General features: G+C 41.0%; 1 protein-coding gene and 1 pseudogene across 1 annotated transcript in view; one reads left to right on the top strand and one right to left on the bottom strand.

The window, feature by feature from the left end:
- The first annotated feature begins 1,680 nt into the window (after positions 1-1,680).
- LOC125485822 lies at positions 1,681-1,799 on the top strand (annotated as a pseudogene).
- An 11,569-nt stretch (positions 1,800-13,368) lies between these two features.
- The window catches only part of LOC109912410 (mucin-2-like), a 29,920-nt gene continuing 20,470 nt past the window's right edge, over positions 13,369-22,818 (bottom strand). The window contains exons 16-22 of the mRNA XM_048610578.1: positions 22,411-22,480; positions 22,133-22,239; positions 21,986-22,017; positions 17,752-17,862; positions 15,940-15,991; positions 14,882-14,987; positions 13,369-13,817 (exon numbers count right to left, since the gene is read on the bottom strand). Coding sequence (XP_048466535.1) covers positions 13,646-13,817; positions 14,882-14,987; positions 15,940-15,991; positions 17,752-17,862; positions 21,986-22,017; positions 22,133-22,239; positions 22,411-22,480 — 650 coding nt within the window. The 3' untranslated portion in view covers positions 13,369-13,645. The remainder of the gene's footprint in view (positions 13,818-14,881; positions 14,988-15,939; positions 15,992-17,751; positions 17,863-21,985; positions 22,018-22,132; positions 22,240-22,410; positions 22,481-22,818) is intronic.

Here is a 22,818-nt window from a genome sequence, read left to right as displayed (position 1 = left end):
TGCTGCTTGGCCTGCTGTGTTCATCCAGCCCTGCACCTTGTTGTCTCTTGAGCTTTTCAGCAACTTCTGTTTTTGTTCCTGATTTACAGCATCTGCAGTTCTTTCTGTTTTTATTTAGACTTCAATGAAGTCTGTGTGCCCTGCATTACGATTCCTTCAGATTCCCCAGCTTATTGAAACTGTGTGGAAATCTCTACACTGGGCGCCAACAGTTTTATAGACTCAATCGACTGAGTATTATTCAAACAGAGTGGAGCCAAAAATAGTTGAAATTATATTGGATAAGGCTCCAGGGTTTGTAATACATGATTAACCCGCATTAATTCATTGTTAATGCAGGCAAGGCACCAACACTGAGTGGAAATCATTAAAATGATTTCTATCTGAAGGCAATGGTAATAGTATTGTTAATTGGCATAGTCATCAGGGAAAACATTAGTTGCTGGCACGAGTTAGAGCTTGCCTATGCTGCTGGAGTCTGGAAGTACATTATTTTGGTTGTAGGTGCTGGAAGTAAACTGGACCTGGGAAACAGTGAAGAATGGCAGAGAGTAGCAGAAATTGACAGGTATCTCTAGGCCTACAAGGCACATGCTCGATGGGTAATGGAAGCGGAGAGCTGATGAAGTTAATGCCCTGATGATCTGAATGCAGTGAAGCAAGGCAAGCAATGATGTTATTTGATGGGCGTAACATCAAAGAGTGTGTCTTTGTATGGAACATCCTACAAACTGCACAATCAACTTTAGCCATTATCCAACTCTCCTCTGCTCTTCACTCCACCAGGAACAATCTGTATTAATTTGAGCATCGGGCTGACTTGGACCTGCTTCACCCAACTTTCAGACACTTAGCTTTGCTGCCAGCTTTACATCCATATCTCACAGCTTGCAAACACTTCCAGCTATTTAGACAGCTCCTTTGTCTAAATCTATGACCCTTAATGGCACGTATCTCACTCTCTGTTGTTCTCCGGCAAGAGATAATGAAATGTTAGCTCGGTGGAGGTGAGGTCTATCAGATCAGCCATAATCTCATTGAATGGCAGAGTAGACTCAAGTGGGCTGAATGGTCTATTTCTGCTCTCATTATGGTCTCTTATTATGAGTACACAGCCTCAGTCACATCCTTTATCTAACATTAGGTGGCAAATTGTAAGATGCTGCATATATCCCCAGCTCGAGCCCAGATGGAAACAGGTGCATAACCGTTTATGGCAACAGTCACCTTCATAGCCAATGGCAATGTGGTCTTTGCTGTGCTCTGAGGTTGTAGGTGTGGTTGCACCAGCTGGCAGATTTTAGTGAAACCATCCTTAATGAAGTGTAGGCATCTCACACAGTGGAGTTTACTGAAGGTCAATTCAGAGAATTGCTCACAGAAAACAGTGGGCAGATATGGCCTCCTACAGTGAGATTCAACGACCTCTCCCCCGCTGCCCGGCCCTTCTCGCAGCTTGTCACACTCTGAGTACCCTTTTCTCCTCCTCCCAGTGATGCTGTGTTCCAAGTGGAAAGAATGCTCGTGAAACAATGGCTGGCAGCAGCTGGTTTATGCAGACGTCAGCAAACAATCCTTCAGCAAATTTCACAGCACTTCCTGGAGAACTGATCTACTTGAAAGAACTTTGGAAATCACCAAACATTTATAGAATTATAATCACGGCTTATGTATTCAATTGCCTACGGCCATACTAGTCTGAAAGCGCCTGATCTCGTCTGATCTCGTAAGGCTAAGCAGACTCAGGCCTGGTTAGTACTTGGATGGGAGACTGCCTGGGAATACTGGGACAGTAGGCTGAGAAAGGGCAGCATGATGGCTCAGTGGTTAGCACTGGTGCCTCACAGCACCAGGGACCCGGGTTCGATTCCACCCTCGGGTGACTGTCTGTGTGGAGTTTGCACGTTCTCCCCGTGTCTGCATGGATTTCCTCCGGGTGCTCCGGTTTCGTCCCACAGTCCAAAGATGTGCAGGTTAGGTGGAGTGGCCATGCTAAATTGCCCATAGTGTTCAGGGGTGTGTAGATTAGGGGAATGGGTCTGGGTGGGATGCTCTGAGGGTTGGTGTGGGCTTGTTGGGCTGAAGGGCCTGTTTCCACACTGTAGGGATTCTATGATTAGAATTGATGTTGTCTTCATGCAGCACAGATGAAAGGTCATTTCTGTTTCTGACCACACTCATCTGTGTGAGGTTAGAAAGGAACATTGAGATCCATAATGGAAACACTGGTGTTGAATCAATGTTGCATGCAGATTCCCCTCGTGATATTCTACAAATGTCTGGTATTTGTTCACTGTATACAGGCTGACAATTACTCCAACATAACAGCAGGCACAATGTGCTCTATAAGCTTGTATAGGCAACACTGGCACCATTTTTGGAAATTTAAGGCCATTTATAGCTCTCAAGCAATGGGCCCTAGAAATCTCCATTTTCCAGCAGGATCCCTTTCAGTGGAAATTTGATTGTGTAAGATTTCAGAGCTCCCATATGCTTCATGCCTGATTGTATTTTAATCAGATGGTCATGCATCACTGTATGGTTTACTACATGAATAAATATTGAGTAACTAATGTCCACAACTTTTCCTCATTTCAATGTCAGGAGTACTAAATTGTTAGGGTCAACACTTTAATCTTTCAACGCATGGTTATTATTGAGTTAGCAATGCAGCATTGTAAAAGTGATTGTCAGCTCCTTCGGAGATCCCACAAGGCCCTCACTTTCATTTGCTATTTGGAGTTCTATGACATTGAGAAGGTCCTGATAAAATGCCAAAGAGCCCACAAACAGAGCTTAGTCTGCCAATTAGTACAGGCATTAAGTGCCGTAACCAGCCATAACCTTAGAAAGATTACTGCAGGTCTCTTCAAGAGTAGGTAAGTTCCCAGTAGTAATGTATAAACAAGATTAACATATTTCCTATCAATCTGCTAGAATGACTTAGATTCATCTAGTTTTAATGTGTCATTTAGTTCTGCTTCTGGCAGGACATCATGTGACTGTGGGGAAGGAATTTGGGTGTGTTCAATGGTTTGATATAGACTGTGCCATGTTGGACAGATTTGTATATTTTTTGTATATTTATACAATATTTCCTGCAGATGTAACAAAAAGTCAAATCCAATAAAATAATGTTCTTGAAAAACTACCTTTTATAAAGATGAGTTTCCTACTTTAAAAATGTTTGTTTGTGTTACACCCTTTATTTATTTTGTAGCTCCATCAGTGTTTGTGTTTCTGCTATAAATGCAGCCAGAAACAACAGCCATGCGCTTTCTAATTCTGGTCTTCAAACACCCTGAATTTAAAATTCTCATCCTTGTGTTCATAGGTGAAGGGGTTGGGGAATACTTTGGATGGCATAGCCTATGGAAGGAGTCTTTATTAAATATGACCAGCATCACGACCTCCACTAGGTAAGTTCCCAATAGTAATATATAAACAAGATGAATATAGTTCCTATCAATCTGTATGAATGACTTACATTCATCTAGTTTTAACTGTGTCATTTAGTTCTGCTTCTGGCAGGACATCATGTGACTGTGGGGAAACACAGAGGGGACCTAGAGGAGCAGGGTGGCTATCATTAAGGTGTGATGTTGGAGTTCAGGGGGCAGGGAGGACAAGTTGTAGGTGAAGTTAATGTGATTGCTCTGCACACAGGGTTAGTTGGCACTGGGTGGAAATGAGCCATTGAGGTAGTGTGAGCTGATAGGCCACATGGAAGCTCTGTGGGAGGGGTTCCTGATGATGAGATAGGGCCTAATGCCGATGGTGTCCACAATGAACTGCATTCCCTGTCGTCACCTTCCCTTCTCCATGTGTGAAGCATGATTAGAACAGTGCCCAGGGTGGGTTGAGTCATTGCAAGTTTGACGGGCCAAACAATGAGGTCCATATTTGCTGGTTGTCACAATATTGTAGCAAAAAAAAACATGAAGCAGGTAATTACAAAGCCCAGCTCCTCTGGTTTTGCAATCATTTCACCACCCATTTGCTATACCTGCAGAAGGAGCTTCGAGGTCAAATGCTGATCAAAGGTGATTTGTAATTGGTGCTTGCAAATTCAACTTGAGTATCTCAATAATGTAGAAGTTATCAGTGACAAAAGGCCACTGCTGGCTGGAGGAGAGCTACTATTCATACAACTTCTAGGGGTCCTATGTGAGTCTTACAAGTTCAAGTCCTTCTCTGTCATGTGAGAGTTATGATAGTTTGTGCTGAATTGAGTGAGACGTTTAGTTTTTTTTATTTTATTCATTCATGGACATAGGGTGGCCAGCATTTATTGCTTGTCTCTAGTTGCCCTTGAGAAAATGCTGATGAGCCGTTGCCTCAAACTGTTGCAGTTCACCTGCTGTGGGTTGACCCGCAATGCCATTATGGAGGAAATTCCAGGATTTTGACGTTATATTTCCAAGTCAGGACGGTAAGTGGCTCGGAGGGAACTTTCAGATGGTGGTGTTCCCATACATCTGCTGCTCTTGTCTTTCCAGATGGAAGTGGTTTTGGGTTTGGAAGGTGCTGTCTGAGGATCTTTGGTAAATTTCTGCAATGCATCTTGTAAGTAGTACACACTGCTGCTACAGAGCATTGGTGATGGAGGGAGTGGATGTTTTTGTGGGTGTGGTGCCAATCAAGCAGGCTGCTTTGTCTTGGATGTTGTCATACAAGTGGATGGACAGTATTTCATCACACTCCTGTCTTGTGCCTTGTAGATGATGGGCAGGTCTTGGGGACTCAGGAGTTACTCACCACAGTATTCCTAGTCTCTTACCTACTCTTGGTAGCCACCGTGTTTATGCGGTGAGACCGGTTGAGTTTTTGGTCAATGGTAACCCAAGGATGTTGATTGTGGGGGATTCAGTGATGGTAACACCACTGAACATCAAGGGGCGCAGGTTAGATTATTTCTTAATGGAGATGGTCATTGCCTGGCAATTGTTGGGCATAAATGGTACTTGTCACTTGTCAGGCTGAAATGTTAAAGGGTTAATATCTGTTCTGCTGACATATAAGAAATTAGGTGCTTCGTGGGCGCCCCTGTCTCGCAGACAAAATGGGGTAATCTAATTATACTCTGCTCTCTGTAAATGTTGAACTAAGGCTAAAAAGATCTCGCAGACAAAAGGTGATAATCTAATTACACTCTGCTCTCTGTAAATGCTAAAACGATAAGGAACTATCTCATCTTACACATTGTTTTTAGGCAGCTAACCTTTGTTTTACTGTTAGATGATTAAGTTATTATGGGGGGGAAAACAATTATATCTTGTATGCATGTCTGACTGTGCTGTAAAAACCTATATAAAGGGAGGACGGTTCCCTTACAGAGAGCATCGCTTGACACGGCTCCGCAAGCCCTGCGAAGACTGTTAAGTGATCCTCCAAAGCTTGTACTTGCTTAAATAAACTGTGGCTTTTCACAGAAGTTGGTGTATTGCGTTTGTATCAAGTGCAAAGGAATCTCCTAAAAGGGAACTCAACAAGGCCAAGCGTGCATATTGTTCAGATTGTGTTTGATACAGGCCCAGATTTGGAAGGATGGTATTGCACTCCAGGAACTCCCTCTTAAATGACATTGGGTGGTCACTCAGCCAACATGGTACCTTCAACAAGTTGCTGCACAAGCTGAGCCTGAATGGGGATGAGGATGGAAATATGTGCTCTGTTATCTGTATCTAGAATGCCTCTGTCTGTGCTGAAGTGCTCAGTCCTCATCTTCAGGGTTCACTACTGATGCCAGTTCTGATGTCTAAGAAACTGTTTCACTCTTTCCCTGCCCAATTTCACTCCTTTACAATGACAGTCTTGTGCCCTGCTTCTGGTAATATGTTGGTCACTTGGGCTGCTTCCTTAAGAAGGTGGCGATGGATTCGGGAGGAGTTGGCCTGATGATAAGCCCAGCAGCAACAGCAGGGTCCCACACAGGAGAATGAGCACTCTGTTCAGGGCGAGGTGACAAAAAGAAGGACCCTCAAGATGCATAGTGTGTACAGGAGACCCAGAGACTTCCAGACGTGGCTCCATTTCCTGGGGATGAGTGAGGCACAGTGCTGATACAGGTTTCATTTGTCCCGGGACGTGGAGTTGAAGCTGTGCTGGATGCTGGATGCTGGTCCTGATGGCTGCAGGAATGGGAGGATGTCCTCCTCCTGTGGCTGTGAAGGTCACTGTGGTGTTATGCAACTGGCTCCTTCCAGGGAGTGATGGATTTTGTGTAGGATATCTCAGTCAAACACCACTAATATATCAGGGCAGGCCAAGCAAAAACCGAAATCGCTGAAGCTACTCAACAGGTCTGCCAGCAGCTGTAAAGAGAAAACAGAATAAAGTTTTGAATCCAGTGACTCAGTGACCAATGCCAATTGTGCAAGGTCACACTGGCTCAATCATTCACCATGAGAAGGTCAGTGTTGCGTCTAAGCAGTAGGATTCAGGAGCATTACTGGGATCCTCTAAGTGTAGGGAACCATCAACTATACACATATGGCACTGAGAGGGCAGAATCACAACACTGCAAAAATCAACAACAGGAAGGGGTTCCATTCCACTAATGTTCGGGTGATCTGTGATCGCTGTTACCATGTCCTGGAGGTGTGTGCCCATTACCCTGGCATCACGTGATCATGAAACTCCTGGACTGACGCAGCATACAGAAACAGTGCTGCCCGTGCCTCGATCAAGACTGCAGCGGAGATGTGGTTCTGCTGCTTGGTCCAGTCTGGGGACATGCTCCAGGTCAGTTTCGACAGGGTGTAGCATGCTGTGCTCTGCACAATTGGAGCAGCAACGAGAATGATGTGCCGGATGCTGAGGAACTGAGGGAATGAACAAAGTCTTCAAAGGACGAGGACCAGAAACTGGGGAGTAGGGAGCTGTTGTGGTCCTTGACAGAGGTCAGCAGTGGTGGGTATTAGAAGCCAGACAGAACCTGATTGATACTTCTTTGCAATGGATAAGAACAGAGAGCAACATTCAAATGTTGATAGGAAACTAATCTTTGGTCATGATGCAGATATCCATAACATTATGATGGTGTAGTTCAGCCTCTGTTGGCATTAATTTTGTTTTCTATAAATAAAATTTCATGTTTTTCCACTTGCTTACCTATAGGTAACGTTCTTCTACTGGACAATGACAAGATTGAGTTCTACAGTGGGCAATAGGGACAGGGTGGCGTTGAGTTGGCGCACTTTAGCGGATGTAGCTAAAGAAATTACAATAGGCCTTACGGTGAAAACAGCTCAAAAGATCAACACAATTTGACTTAGCCAAAGACTAGAAGATCCAGCCCTCAATGTTCCTCCAACTCCCTCCCCACTTACTTCATCCTTACATCGGCAACCATGTCTACAGACATCAGAGCTATAACACTGTGAAACTGCTTTCCAAAACCTTTCGACCACCATCCTCCTTTAAGATGCTCTTTAAGTTCTCTTTTTGACGAAGCTTTTGATTATCTCCACTAATTTCTCCTTCTTTTTGTTAGATTGTGCTCTTCTGAAGAGCTTTGGGTTTCTTTAAAAAAATATTATTTCATGGGATGTGGCTGGACTAGCTAGACAAGAATTTATTACACTTCCCTGAGAGCGCAGGAGAAGATGGTGGTGGGCTGTCTTCTCGAACTGCTAAAATCCATGTGCTGGAAACACGACCACAGTGCTGTTCGGAAAGGAGTTTTGGGATTTTGAGCCAGTGCCAGTGAAGGAGCAGTGCTATAGTTCCAAGTCAGTGTGGTGTTTGGTTTTGAAGGGCCCATGCAAATAGTAGTGCCCCATGCATTTGTTGCTGCTGTCATTCTAGGCGATAGACATTGTGAGTTTATAAAGTGCTCTCCATGGTGTTGACCTTCTTGACGGTTGCGTGAGGTGTATTCATCCAGGCAGATGGGAAGGTCTTGTATCTTGTAGATGGTCGACAGGCTTTGGAGATTCAGGTATGGGATTTCTCATCACAGAGCTTCTTCTCAATAGACTACCCCTGATTGTCCTCCAATACTTCAGATAAGAAAAGTTAGTCAGAAAATGAGTTTGTGCCAGCTATATATTCAACTGCATGTTGGCAGTGGCTGGCATCAAATGATCATGTAACATGGTCATTATTACTGAGACTAACTTTTATTCTTCTAGCGATGGTGGAAGCTGAGCCCCTTTCCCCAGAGCATTAGCCTGGACCTTGGGATTACTATGCCTTTGTGTCCTGCTATTGTTTTCATACAATTGAGACAGTATATTAATGCAAGCTGTAATTGTTGCAAACTACTATATAACCTGTATGTGACAGTGTATTAATACAGCTTAATTAGTTTATACATACAGCAATATTTCTCTGCATTACAGAGCTCGTTAACTTGTTAATAACAAATTTGATGATGAATATTCGATAAGTTTACTAGAAAAAGTGACTATATGAAGATATAATGAAGAGAAAACAAATGTGCACCATTGGAAAATCCTTTGCAGAATTATAAAGCATCATACAGAGACACAGAGCTTTCACAGGCCTGATTTTCATCACATCTATAATTTCCCAGAAATTCAGAAGGGTTACCTAGAAGACAATGAATGGACACTTGACAAGTATGCAAAGCAAAGGTACAGAAAGGAAGTAGAACTTCAAAAAAATGGTAGAGGCATATGTTCTCAATCTAAACAATACCACCCTGAAGCTAAATATTTAGAATAGTTCCTGGAAGTGACCATTGGCATCGGTACATGTACTTCACTTTGGTTACATTGGCAAAGGAAATATTTAAGATACAAAGTCCAAAGGTTGTGGTTTTTAATGAAACATGGAAATCAAATTAAAAATACATCCTGACTGGTTGTGTGAAGTATAGGATAGGAGGGTGTAAGAAACCTTTTTCTGTGAAATTGGTGGTGTACTTACTCAATGGGTGAGTTTAAAAACATATTTCAGAGCAATCAAAAGGCTTAACATGGGATTAGTGGTTTTATTTATTTGAGGATTGACTCGTTTGCTGTAGGTGGGTAAGTGTTAATCTGCCTGGGATGTATAAACCCTGGAATGAACGGGAGTGGTGACAGCTGAATTATTTGGCTGACTCCCTTGTCAGTGGCTACGTCTTAGCTCCGTGTACACACATCACACAATTTGCATGTTTGTAAAGTCTTTGAAAGAGCCATATTCAATAATGCGTATACCCAATAATGCGTTTATTCAAAGCACAATTAGGGCTGTGGGCTGGACTGAATCAAAGGCCTCTCTATGGACTGCAAAGAGTACCCGCAATGTCTTGATATTTACTTTTTGTCGCACTTCTCATGTAAGTTGTGTTACACAAGAATAGCTTCTGATGTCACCTTATTGCAGTGAAACAGAACTGTTCCTTGCATATTTCTGGTTAAAGTATGATGGTCTTTGTCTGATCTCTGGATCCCACACTATCAACATCCAGTGAGTAACCATTGACCAGAAACTGAACTGGATCTTCCAGATAAATACGGTGGCTACAAGAGCAGGTCAAAGACTAGGTAAGTATCTCACCTTTTGACTCCCCAAAGCCTGTCCATCATCCACAAGGCATAAGTCACAAGTGGTGAAATATTCACCAAGTGCCTGGGTGGGTGCTTCTCCCATAACACTCAAAAAGTTGGGCACCAGCCTGGCACCAGTCTGTACACAACTGTTTTGAAATCCTAACCTCTTATTTCCTCCTCCTTTATAATTGTTGTGCTAAATCCTACATGAAAAGACATTAGAGAATCATTGATGAATTTGTCATTTTATTACAGAATGAAAATATGACAAATAATGTACTTGTGCACCCATCAGGCATTTTATAGGAATGACTCAGGTTGTGTGTGTGTGTGTGTGTGTTGTGTTGGGTGGGTGGTGGCTGGGGCAATTGTACACGGACAAATCACTTTAAACATGCATGTCCAGCTGCTTTGAGTGGGTGTCCACAATGACTAAGAGCATTGTACGTGTGAAAGGACCTGCATCGTCAACTTGTAACCAAGTCTGCGGCTTACTTGGCCATTCCCACAAATGTGGGAGAACTGCTGTCGGTAATTTTTGTCCTTCTTGACACTCTGGGCCCTGTCCCACCAATGCAGCTATGTCTGCATTCAATCCTGCCCAGAAAATAACTTTTCGCCAACATCTTCATTTTGGAAACCCCTGGATGACCTTGGTGGAGTTCAGCCAGTATCTGGTGGCCACCTTCGCTCAGGACAATCGCTCTTGCTCCCCATAATAAAATTCCATCCTCTAATGTGATCTGGTCTCTCTGGGTCCAAAAAAGGTTTCAGTGCTGGTTGTGACGGTTCTTTTGGTTTCTCACATCACCACCAGCTGTTTTATTTTTGCCAGGACTGGATCTTTATGCATCCAAATTCTGATATCGTCAGCTGTGAAGGGAAGTGTATCCAGAAAATGTAAAACCATTATGGAATCTTCCAGTGGCAGTATCACCAGTGGTGTATCCACCAGTGGGAGGCGGCACAATGCACCCACATTTATTACTTGGGCCCCTGACAGTGTTCCAACTTGTAATTATACGCACTTTGTATTAGAGCCCACTGCTGAATGTAGCCTGAAGCTATGGATGGGATTGCCTTGTACTCTTTATGTAGCCCTAGCAGCAGTTTGCGATCTGTTATTATTACAAATTTATGTTCGTAAAGATATTGCTGAACTTCCTGACTCTAAATGTGACCGCCAAACGTTCGTTCTCAATCTGGGCATGTTTATGCTCTTCATTAGCCGAAGTCCTAGATGCATACACTATTGGGTGTCCCGCTCCATTGGGCCACCTATGAGCTACTGCTACCCAGATGTCATATGGGGAGGCATCACATGTTAATACCAGATCTCGTTTGGTATCATAGTGTGCTAAGTTCACTGGAAGCAATGGCTTGGCCACACAGCTATTTCCTAGGCTGACCCTTTTTAAAGAGTTGATGCCAAGTTATGTATGAACTTTCTATAATAATTCATCAGCCCATGTTTCCCTTCTAATGTGTACACATGCCGAGGAGAAATGTCTAAGGACTATTTCCAAGGTCTCTGATTGCAGTTCCCTAATATTAGCATGTCATCTAGTTAAATGGTGACCTGAGGTAAACCTTGTAAAATGTTCTCCATTGTTTATTGAAAAATTGCACAGGCTGATGACACCCCAGATGGCAGTTTTGTGCATTGGTACAAAGCCTTATGGGTATTAATTGTAATATACTTCTGGCAATTCTCATCTAACTGCAATTGCAAGTACATATGGTTCGTGTCCAGCTTCATGATGGTCAGCCCCCCCGCCCTCACCACCTGCCAGCTTGTGTATAAATCCTTTATGCGAGGGATTGTTTATTTTACCAGCTACAGAAAGCAGTTTACCATTTGTTTAAAATTCCCACGAAGGTGAACCAACCCATCAGGCTTCACAATCGGTATGACTGGTGCTGCCCATTCTGCAAACTGGGCTGGTTTCCTTCGCTTTCCAGCCTTCTGATTTTCTGCCTCTACTTTTGCCCGCAAGGCAAGAGGCATGGGGCAGGCCTTGCAAAATCGTGGAATTGCTTCCTGGTCAACATGCAAAATGGTCTTGACTCCTATGATAGTCCCGAGACCTTCCTGAAAAACCTCCTAACTAGGACTTCACTCAGGCAGTCATGTTCTAATCAAAAAATGCTGAGTCAATCAAGGTGAATCTTTCTCAACTAATTTTGCCCCATCAATTTTGGTCCCGATCCTTTTACTACAATTAGTGGTAACTGAACCAGCTGCTTCTTGAGACCAGAACTGAAGTTGTACCCTTAAACTGTAAAGGTTCCCCGGTATAGATTGTGCAAATATAAGGGTTGGAGTCCAGAGCGAATTTTGTTTAGTGATTACTGAAATGGCCGCACCAGTATCGACCTCCATTAGAACCAGGTGACAATTTAACCAGATCTTTATTATGATTACTTATGATTTGAATGTTGCCAAGCAATTTAACTATTGAAAACTAGATGTGTGTTGACTTTCCAGGGTGTGCATTCTCCTGGATGAGTTCTCTTACTCTTTTGCTGTCTTAAGTAAGCATACTGGCAGCAACTGCAATGGCTTGAAGAAACTTTTAACCATTTAGCTGAGGCTTGGTTTTGTTTTGCACTTTTGGTGTGGGTTGACCTACAGTCCCTCTGTCAGGATATGTCCTGAGCGAGGCACTGCAATTGCCTTCACTCAAGTGGTGCTCCCCAAGTGCAGTCAGCCAGGCAAGGATGTCCCCTTCTGTTGGAATACCCTGCAACTCATATATTCCATTTGTTATATTTCCCAATGATAAAGCCAGTTGTGGTGCCTGTTGATGTCTAGGTGGGCTTCAGCTCGTAGGCTCTTTTGCATGGTTATATCATTTCCTTAAGGGTAAAACCAAAGCCACATGCCTCTGCCAGTCATTTTCACCTAGTCAAAAATCCTGATATGGATTCCTCAGGTTGTCAAATTGCTGAGTAAAACTGATAGTGCCTCAGAATTAGATGCGGGTTGGGGTCGTAACATTCCTTAACTAAATCCCAACTCTTGAAATGTTTTTTTGGTGCACAGAGGAAGTTAGACTCCTAATAACTGAAAAAGCTGCGGGTCCACAAGCTGCCAGGAGAATTACTCTTTGCTTTCCATCTGCCCCAGTGTTATTTGCCTGAAAAAGGTAATGCATTCTTTCCAGCTACTGGGCCCAGTCTTCCAATGCAGGATGGAGCGAGTCAGTTCCCCAAATAACGGCTTCATGCCAGAAATGCTTATCCCAACTCAAACACGAATATTGCAAGTAAATTTCTTAAGGAGTATGCTTTTCTTTCATTGCCACTGAAATAACTCTATAGGGTCACCAAGTCACCCTTTACTTATATGTGGAGATTACTTGACACTGATCCAGCTCCCTCAGAGCCAACTCTCAGAGTGAACAGAATCTCTGACACCCCTGTTTATATCTGTCAGCCAGGACTGCCTGATTGGACCCAGGTTAACACCCCCGCTCAAGGACCTTATATTCTGAGATCCACCTGGCTGACCTTATTTTAATCACTACACTGGAAATCTGAAATAATTACAGCAATTATATGTAGGTTATATTAACTGTTATTAGCACAACATTGTCAGACGCATGGTTCTCAATGTTCTGCTGTCTGTCCAAACTTCCCGATGCTGTACTGAGTGGCTGTGTTACATATCAGAATTGACAGAACTTCAAGTTTATTTCCATTTAACTTGCCAAATCCTTTACCATAATAGTTGGAGAACTGGTACCATAAATAGGAGTGCAGAGTTGGTGAATTTAAATTGTAAACAAATTATGTTTCTTTCACATACAATTGTATTTAAAATAATGGAACAAATATGACAACATGCAAATTGCAAGGATAAGTTCATATGGAGTAAGCTTTATTGATTTTAATTTGCCATTAAACAAGCGAAAGGTTTGAAACAGATCAATGACGTGTTATGAATAGACTGCATTCCCACAGTTTAAAAGAAGTAGTTAGGAGTAAATGAAACTTTACAATATTATTTTATCACCATTAGATGATACCAATCAAACAGAATTCATAAAGAAAAAGAGTCTTTGACTTTAGAAGTCAATTTCCAATTTAAGCATCAACTGAAATATGTTCAGCTAGTTAGCTATGTGAGTGTGACATTAAGATACTTGGCTTCCTGCACAGATTTTACACTGGCATGACTTTACAGAAATATATGAATATTGTTGAGTCGTTCCATTGGGGCATTGCAGCATCACTGCTTTTGTCTCAGTTTCATTTTCATTGCAGCAGGAACATTTTCGTTCCATGCCATTCATTTCGGGATTGAACCTGAAAAAGAACAAGATCCCAATTAGGTTGTCATTCAATCCAGTTAACCTGTTACCTTATTCAATTATGTATTTTATTCACAAGCCTAGCATCAAGATGATGTCAAGGTATTTATCCAGCGTGAAATTAATGAAAATATAAGCAAGTAATTCAGTGTAATTCATAGTATGTAATATTTTGACAATTCTCAAATTGAAATAAGGTGGAAAAGTTGAAACTGCATAAGCTGCACATATTTATGAAATTTGATGATTTTGCACTGGAACTGGATGACAATTGCTCGACTTTCAACCACTATAAAAGGCCTTCAGTAGGTTTTCTGCCAATGTACTCAGAAATACTTTCCATCCCTTTCATTCTGTGATATAAAAGACAGGAAGCACTGAGATCAGCCATTTTCCTGGTCTATGCTTCCCCCTCCTCTATCAAATTGGGGTCCTTAGAAAATCAGGGGATGAGAAGAAGGAAATTTCCACTGAGGAGAAAAGGAATTCAGCAGTTGGTTTTATCACACACGATCTAATTTCGGCCAGTAAATTCCATGCTTGAGTCTCTTCAGAGACCTTTGGACCTATTATACAAATGGTCTGAACAGATTTTGATATGAATTATTACATGGTGGTTCATAAACCATCCAATGATATAGCAAGCTGATAGGAATGAGTGGATAACTCAGACGTTTAAAGGAAATCGCTTAAAGTAGTGAAAGGAGGTTTGTAATTTGTAGCATTATGTCTGCATCATCAAGGGAAGAGTTGGAGAAAGAGTTAGAAGCCTGTTATAGGCATTAAAGACTTTGATTTATCGATTCATTGACTTATATAATAGTTAGCATAATCCAACAGTCATTCCATCCCTGCGTTTTCTTGTCTTATGCTCTCCCCACTTTCCATTTCTATTCATGTGCTTTTCATCAATTGAAAGTGTATAGGTCTAAACCATTTATTGTCTCTTTGCTACAACAGAGTTCATTGACCTGCTGTACATATCAAGCTTATTTTGAACTTTAGTTTGATTCACAATTTTGTTTAAAACATACAAAAATGTTAAATCAAATTACTTACATGGCAAATGATTCACAGTATCCATCACATACTTGCACCTCAATGTTTGCTGAACAGCCATTCTTCGTGACATTGAGTTGTTTCTTATTTACTTTGCAGAGTTTTACTGTAGGTGTTGGGAAGAATTAATCAGAACATTATTTTCAAAAAATTTACGTTGCGTTATACTCAACTGGTACAAATAGATCAATTGACTTTAAGAAATGAAAGAGGCAACAGGATTTTTTCTTTTGAAGAACAAAACCTTTTAAGCTATCGACAAGAGACACCAGCAGAAGAAATTTTTATTAGATTTCCCTCAGATGTAAAATAAGCTTAGACCATCATCTTTAAAGGAAATAATTGAACATTAATGATTCTGCTGATTGGTATAAATATGCAATTCGCTTTCCACACATTGCTGTTGGAATGGAAATCTTGCTTAAAAAGACAAGAACTAAATTGCACCTTCGAAATTGTGTTTTAAATTTCCACTGGATCTGTGCAGAGGTTAAAGTGGCAGCTGGGCAGGAGTTCTGCCCGATCATATGTGGTGTTGGCTTTCCCGTGATCCATAAAATCAGTTCATTAGCTTAACATAATTAGGAAGGATGTACAATCACAATTCCAATGCTGGGAGGTCAAAATTCTTTGTTGAACTGCACTGAATTGATGACATATTTTTGTGCTGCTTCAGTACTTCGCCAATCTGGTATTGGAGCAGTTACTTCAGCATCTGACCCATCAGTCAGCAGGAAAGCCAAAGCATTGATCTCACAATTGTGAAGTCAAGTGGAAACCTGTCAATCATATCTCATGTCTCAATGCGTGTTGATATAGAAAGAAAAGAACATGCAGTTTTCCAAATTCAAATTAACCTTAGCAGACTCCAAAGTAGTTCATTGTCATATTAAATACTCTTGAAATATAGTCACTTTTCTCAGCTGACTGATTCATAACATATACAGAAGATGAAACTCAGAGCCACAGCAGCTTGTTTAAGCAAGGTGTTCAATAAATTATTTCAAGGAAGAATAAACAGTTGAAATAGTCAAAAGTACACAAAATGAAATGCTTACATTCCTGATGACAGTCGTAGCAGCAGTGATAGCTATCCCATGTTTTGTTAGCCTAAACAGACAGAAAATACTAAATTGTCCTGGTTGCACAATATACATTGTTTTACAGTTTATACTAGTGTTGAATGTGGAAGATGCGCTAACTATACAGATATTACATGCAACTCAAACATACATACAGCCCAAAGATAATGATGGAGGGATTCTTTATTCCACTGGCATTGGGGCATCACAAACAGGAAAAAATGAACAATAAACAAGGAATACTATACACATGGAATGGCCATGTGGGTTTGTTCCAACATCCCTCTCTCATTGTCACCTTTTACTGCTGGAGGTCTGAGAAGATTACTTAGCTCCCCTGCTCAGTGCCCTCCACCACCGTTGCCACCTGCTGCTGGAGTTCCCATGTTATAGAAAATGCAGATTACGATTAATAAATTCCAGTTGTATTTTCTTAAGTGTCCCTGGAAAGAATGGCCATTTATTCTCAAAGCACATTTGCTTTTGAAGGCAAAGGCAAGAATATTTGTTTCAAGTATATTAATGAATACTCGTAGAGGAGATATGGGAACAGTGTGGACAGTTATGTTTAGAATTGGTTGCCTGTATGGAGAGTAAGTGCTGTCATGGACTGGTTGAGCCACACACTCCAGTCATGCTTGATGCTTAAAGTAAGTTACGAGTGCATTTTATAGCTCACTTTCAATTTTATCTTTGCTTCAAACAGCTCATTATTGATCTTTTGACTTTTAATGTACATTTTAGGCCAGTGCTGCACAAAAGTAGATATTTTTGTGTCAGAGTCAGCAGTGAAGATAATCAGTGACAACTAAGCATTGTGGCAGAAAACACTGTCTTTTTTTTCTGTCTATGTATATGAACTTCAGAACTGTGTTGTACTACAACAATGTATGGATTTGAGGAATATTGCGTGTTTTTATAGTATTGTGGACATGATGGCCAGAATTAAGAAGCCAGAAATCAACTCACTTAAATTACAGAGAGAAGGCTGTTATTCACTCAGAATGGCTTAGGCTTACCACAAGATCATTTGGGCCAAAATGGCATATCCAAGTGCAGGTTAAAATTCCATTTACTCTGTCTCATCAACAGTTCCAATTCCACCCTCTTAAAATCTATTATTGCATCTGATTTTTATTTCCAATTTAGAGTTTCACCTCTCAGATAAGATTGTTAATTGTTTTAAATTTGATCAAAATTAAAGACACTGTTGAACTGCAGACCCAAACTCTGAACAACAGCCATGAGTTTAGCCAATTATCCTTTGAGTAAAAACTTTCAGCAAACAGAAGCGCATTTATCACATCTGTCTGACCTGCATTAAAACCCTGGTTACTGAGATTAAGGAACAGTTTAATGATTTATTATACCATTCAAATCCTGAATAGGTATTTCTTCACTGCCCCACCTAATCCTCATTTAATATTAAAAGTGAATTCTAAAAGTTAATAGTGGTAGAACGTTTTCTCCTCTAATTTTAGGTTATTTCTCTTTTTAGTGCTCGGAGATTGTAGAAAAACAAATGAATACTTCAGTGTTATAGCACATCACAGTCAGAAGTCACACGACACCAGGTTATAGTGCAACAGGTTTATTTGAAATCACAAGCTTTCAGAGCACAACCCTTTCATCAGGTAGTGCTCCGAAAGCTTGTGATTTCAAATAAACTTGTTGCCCTATAACCTGGTGTTCTGTGACTTCTGACCTTGTCCAGCCCAGTCCAACACCTCCACCTCCACCTCATAACAAACAATAAGGTACTAAAACCATGTACAAGTCTGCACTGACCTCATCACAGGTTGGACGAGATGAACATGTTATTTGTGTCTTTGTCACCACACCTCCTGAACATTGGTAGTGGATACATGTATCATTGGGATGAGACCAACTTTCACCTTCCTGGAAAAGGAAAGCAGAGAAATGTTGTTAGAAAAATTATGTTAAATCAAAGAAGTTAGGAGACCCTTCCAAGTGGTTCAAATGTTTGTGGCAGTGAATAGTTAAGCCACATAGTCCAGGAAAATTTAGGCTGTCCATCAAGATAACCAAACCCAGCTGGCAGAAGATTTAGATCATTACAATTTCCCTTAATGGCACAGGATTGGACTGACATAATCGGCTAAGATTCCTATTTATGATTTCTATTGAGCAATTCCTGCCAGGCTTGATTTTGTTGATGTCAGGTGAGATTTGATGTCTCGGGTAGAATCCATCCGACTGTGTTGAATACCCTGAAACGACTCTGTTTCAATGCTCGCACTGCTATAATGAACACGCTAAGGAGGCAAAAAAGGTCTTTTGTAAAATTCATTCATGGTATGTTGGTGACCCGGTCTGGGTCAGCATTTATTGCCCAGAGGACCATTAAGGTTCAACCACATTGCTATGGGCCTGAAGTCACATCTAGCCAGAGCAGGTAACGGTGGCAGACCCCTTCCTTAAAGGGCATCAATAAACTAGATCGGTTATCACAACAATTGAGAATGGTTACATTCCTGCCATTTAACTAATTTTTATTTAATTCAAGTTTCACCGTCTGAAATGGTGGGATTTGAATACATCCTCAGAACATTAGACTGGGGTCCTGGATTTTCCATTCAGTAGCATTACACCACATATATGTCACTATGTACAGAAAGAGTCACCATTGTCTTACCAGACCATAGGGCTACTCTCTCAGTAGAGAGAAAGATATGACTGGTAGTGAGTTTAACCCGAAGGTCACCACCGATCAGGTGAGGGGAGAGGTCAGGATGGAGAGTCCTTCATGGTAACTTCATTGGTACAGGAATTGAACCCGCACTATTGGCATTATTTTGTAGCACAAACCAGCAATGTCTAGCTGACTCACTGGTTTGAGTATTGTACAGAAGATTGTTCTTCATATGTGAACTGAGCAGTGAGTGGCCACAGAACACGTCATTGATACCACACCACTGTCAATAAGCGGGAATGTTCCTGCACTGGATTTCCAATGTGTATAATCCCAGTTGATTCAACATCCACTTTTCTTGGACTATTATCAGATAACACAGCACAAACCAGAAATTCAACCGGCAAGGTTCTTAATCTGTGACTAATCTAAACTGAAGGGATCTACACAGTGACAACTACTGGAGTTTAAAACATTGATACTGAACCATTGTTCAAAGCATCAACAAGTCCATCCTTCGGTAATGCTGGGAAAACCTTTAACCATCATGATGAGCTCCTTTACACTGAACATTAATAAAAGCAAATGCAATTTTTAGGCCAATTACTAAAGATTTAAAAATAAAGTAGTTTAATGCAGTATGGGATAATATAAGAAAATATTGAAAGAAAGCATGGGATGTGAGAAAACTTTGTAATAAGGGCTAAGGTCAAGAGTGATCATACATGTTTCATAAAAATGTAGATGGAGATCAATGTATCCTGAAATCACATCACGAGTTGATTGCTAAGTTAAATTATTCTTCTACAGCTTACATCCTTAAAAAAGTAACAGGATAAGAAAGGACAAATAAAATATAAAGGTATTTGATAAATAGGTGGGTGAAGACTGTTCCTGTTGGCAGGAGGTCAGTACACATAGGAGGCAGGTTTAAGGATGAGTGACAACAGAACAAGGATGTAATGAAGAAAATTATTTCATGCAATATATCCATATAAGCTGAAAAGCCTGACTTCAAAGGGAGCAGCTATTTGATTCAATTTTACAAAGGGAATTTGAATATATATTTGTAGAAAAAAAATTTGCAAGATCAATGGGAAAAAAGCAGAGAAATGGAAATAATTTTATAGTACTTTCAATGAGACAGCACAGTACTGATGAGCTTAATGGCCTTTTTCAGTGCTGTAACATTCGAAATCAAATTGTATAATTGGAACTCCTCAGTTTCATCATGGGCTTACATTTACTATTTTCGGTTAAAGTGTTTTGCTTAGTGTGATTCATGTTGCCAGGTCTGCCAGAATGACTGGTTCGGATTGACTTTTCTCAAATAATGATCTCTTCTTCCCCTCATTACTTATGGATTCATGGGTCTTCGCTCCCTTCTTGTGTAATTATGTGACAGGAGAGCTGGTAATGCCTGCCATTGCTTCCAGCGTTCATACCAAGGGTGTCAAATATAAAACCCAGCTTCCCATCATTCACACACTGGAGACCAGGAACTGCCCCACACCCTGTGGTGCTCGATTGTTATGTGACGACATGGACCAAAAGGAAAGCTCGGTCCCTGTTTTACAGACAGGAAGCTGGAGGAGCTTGTGGATGGGGTAGTGGAGAGGAGGGCAGTCCCTATTCCTGTTGAACATCAGCAGGGTCCATGCCACTAAACCCAACCAGCTTAGAAACAAATGGCAGCCTGTGTCAGTGCTGTGTCCTGGATTATCAGAATGCTTGGAAGTAGAGGAAGAGGTTGATGATCCTTTATGTTCCACAATGTTAAGTGCCACCATCTCCTCTCTGCTATTGCCCACTCATAGGGCCACAATGTGCTTAAACTCTGACACTGCACACCAAGGCTCATGGATTGCACCTCTCAGTATGGCTTGCATGATGTTCACTGGATGGCACTCACGCACCCAATTCTTCCAAGCTACATACCCTTCTTGCCCTTTCTACATATCTCACAATGTCTCCTGCCTCACCATTAACTGGTCTTGCACTGACTTTCATTAGACTCAAATCATTCCCTGTGTCTTATCGGGGACAAAAAATAGCCCACCTGCTGACTCTATAGCACCCTGACTGACCCCATATGTTCTCCTTGCATTGGTCGTACTGGACCTGCAGGACTGACCAAAGCCAAATCTCCAACTCGGATGGCATGGATGCCCAACCTCTCAGGGATCAAGTGCCTAACTGACAGTGGCTCAACTCGCTGGACTGGAATTGGACAAGCCCCTTGACTATCTATTGGCAGCGATCCCTGACTATAGGCTCCTTGAGGCCAGTTAGTACAGCTTCACTTTGACTTTCACACATGGTGATTTGCTTGAAGCACATACAATGTATCTGTATGTAAACTGTTGGCACATGCTATGGGTGTACAATTGACATAGCATGTGCCATACAGTGACAGGACCAACCCCTTGACGGTTCAGTGCTTCCCACTGTGACAAACTGTCTGTCTCTCTCTCTGAGCTGAAAAGGAATGCAAACCACAGAGCCTGGCAGTCTCCAAGCAGAGTGAATGAATGCTGAGAAACCTAGCTTAAAGGATAGAATACATCCTGCTGAGATGCATGAGGTGCATGTGTGTCCCTGGACATTAAGCAATCTGTCAGAATCATGCAAGTCTTCACTTTGGAGCTCAGGGACACCTGAAGGGTTGAAGTGGTGTGAGAGTTGGATTGACAGCAGGTGCTGTAACATGGTGTGGCTGGTGGCTTGCTGCTGCTACCTTGTAGAGGTGAAGTTTTGAGGAAGATGGTCTTCATGGAGCCTGCAGAGAAACTTGATGATGACAGAGCCGGCTGAAGTCTGAAACAAGCCTCAGGCGAGCTGTGGCCACCAGGATGTGACTCTGATTTACATGTCAGGAATTTGTGCCACCTAGTTTCTCAGGGAAGGAGAGGAGAGTTGGAAGTGGTGACTTAATGAGATGAATTGAAGATTTAATGAGATGCAAATCCATGGAAGTAAGGCAGCTGCAAGATTCTGAAAATGTCGTTTCAGGTTTAAGGGGAACATTTGGAAATGCTTTCTTGACATTGAGATTCTGAATTTTTAATTTTTGTCCATTTTTCCAATTTCCTTGCCATTGCCTATGTTACTCCAGATAGGGAAAAATTCCACTCCATATTGTCACTGGATAGCACGTTTTAATGTGGGTATTTAAATAATATATTATGGCCAAAAGATAATGACATCCATAAAAGAGACTAAAGAGATTGCAGTTCAATGAATTGTAATTATCTTATTTAAAAAAAAACTCAGCAAAATTTTGTCTTGAAGCTACAGAGCATTTTAGTGTCAGATAATTTTACTTAGAAAAATTAGAGACTTGTAAAACAATAATGAGGAGACACTCACGTATCTTAGGTTTCCTGCATTATCTTTGCATCCTGGGGAAAAAGAAGTGTCACATTGTTAAATGAATGCCCTCTTTGCCAGTGCTTAGTGTTTATCGATATATTAGTTATAATTTATAAGTAATTGTACACTTTCATAGTTACTCACTAGTGCATGAAGGAATACATTGGGTTCTATCCTCAGACAGCATCATTCCATTTGGACAAAAGCAACCTTCAACACGCTCATCAAATCTCTCCCCAGATATCATCACACTGAAAATAAAGATTGTAGTTATAGGTCATATTTATTCAATATGACAGTAATGAAAGGCACGGTCATTTTAAAAATAAAATTGTCAAAACCACTACTTCAAAATATGTACATTTGTGATGAAAAGTTTTGATACAGATTTGGATAATTCAGAATGCATGACAAATACCTACCCATCCTTACAATAATTGTCATTGTATCTGGCGCAGGCTTTATAGGTGAAACCAAATGGACAGTTGTAGGCTTAAAATAAAATGTTAGAATAAGTTAGACAGGCACATTCAAAATATTGCTGTTATTAAGATTGTCAAAAGCATCTAAATGTTTGGAATAAGTTCATGCATAATTGTTCCCAAATGAAATATAGTTTGGGTTTAAAGCCCAGGACAAGTTTTAATCATTTGTTAATACTCTAAAAGAAATGTAAGTATTTTGATCAAAGGAATAGTTTTCTTTTATCTGAATAATTCCTTGTTCAATCTTTTACTTCTTTCACAAGTTTTAATGCATTTTAACTTGAGCTGTAGATCTCCAATGGATATTTAAAACCGTTAGTACTGAAGAGTTGCTAGCCTCTATTA

This window comes from Rhincodon typus, chromosome 22, assembly GCF_021869965.1.
Source record: "Rhincodon typus isolate 14 chromosome 22, sRhiTyp1.1, whole genome shotgun sequence".
NCBI classification, from domain to species: domain Eukaryota; kingdom Metazoa; phylum Chordata; class Chondrichthyes; order Orectolobiformes; family Rhincodontidae; genus Rhincodon; species Rhincodon typus.
Note: the sequence above shows the minus strand (reverse complement) of the source record. Positions and strands in the feature narration are given on the sequence as shown.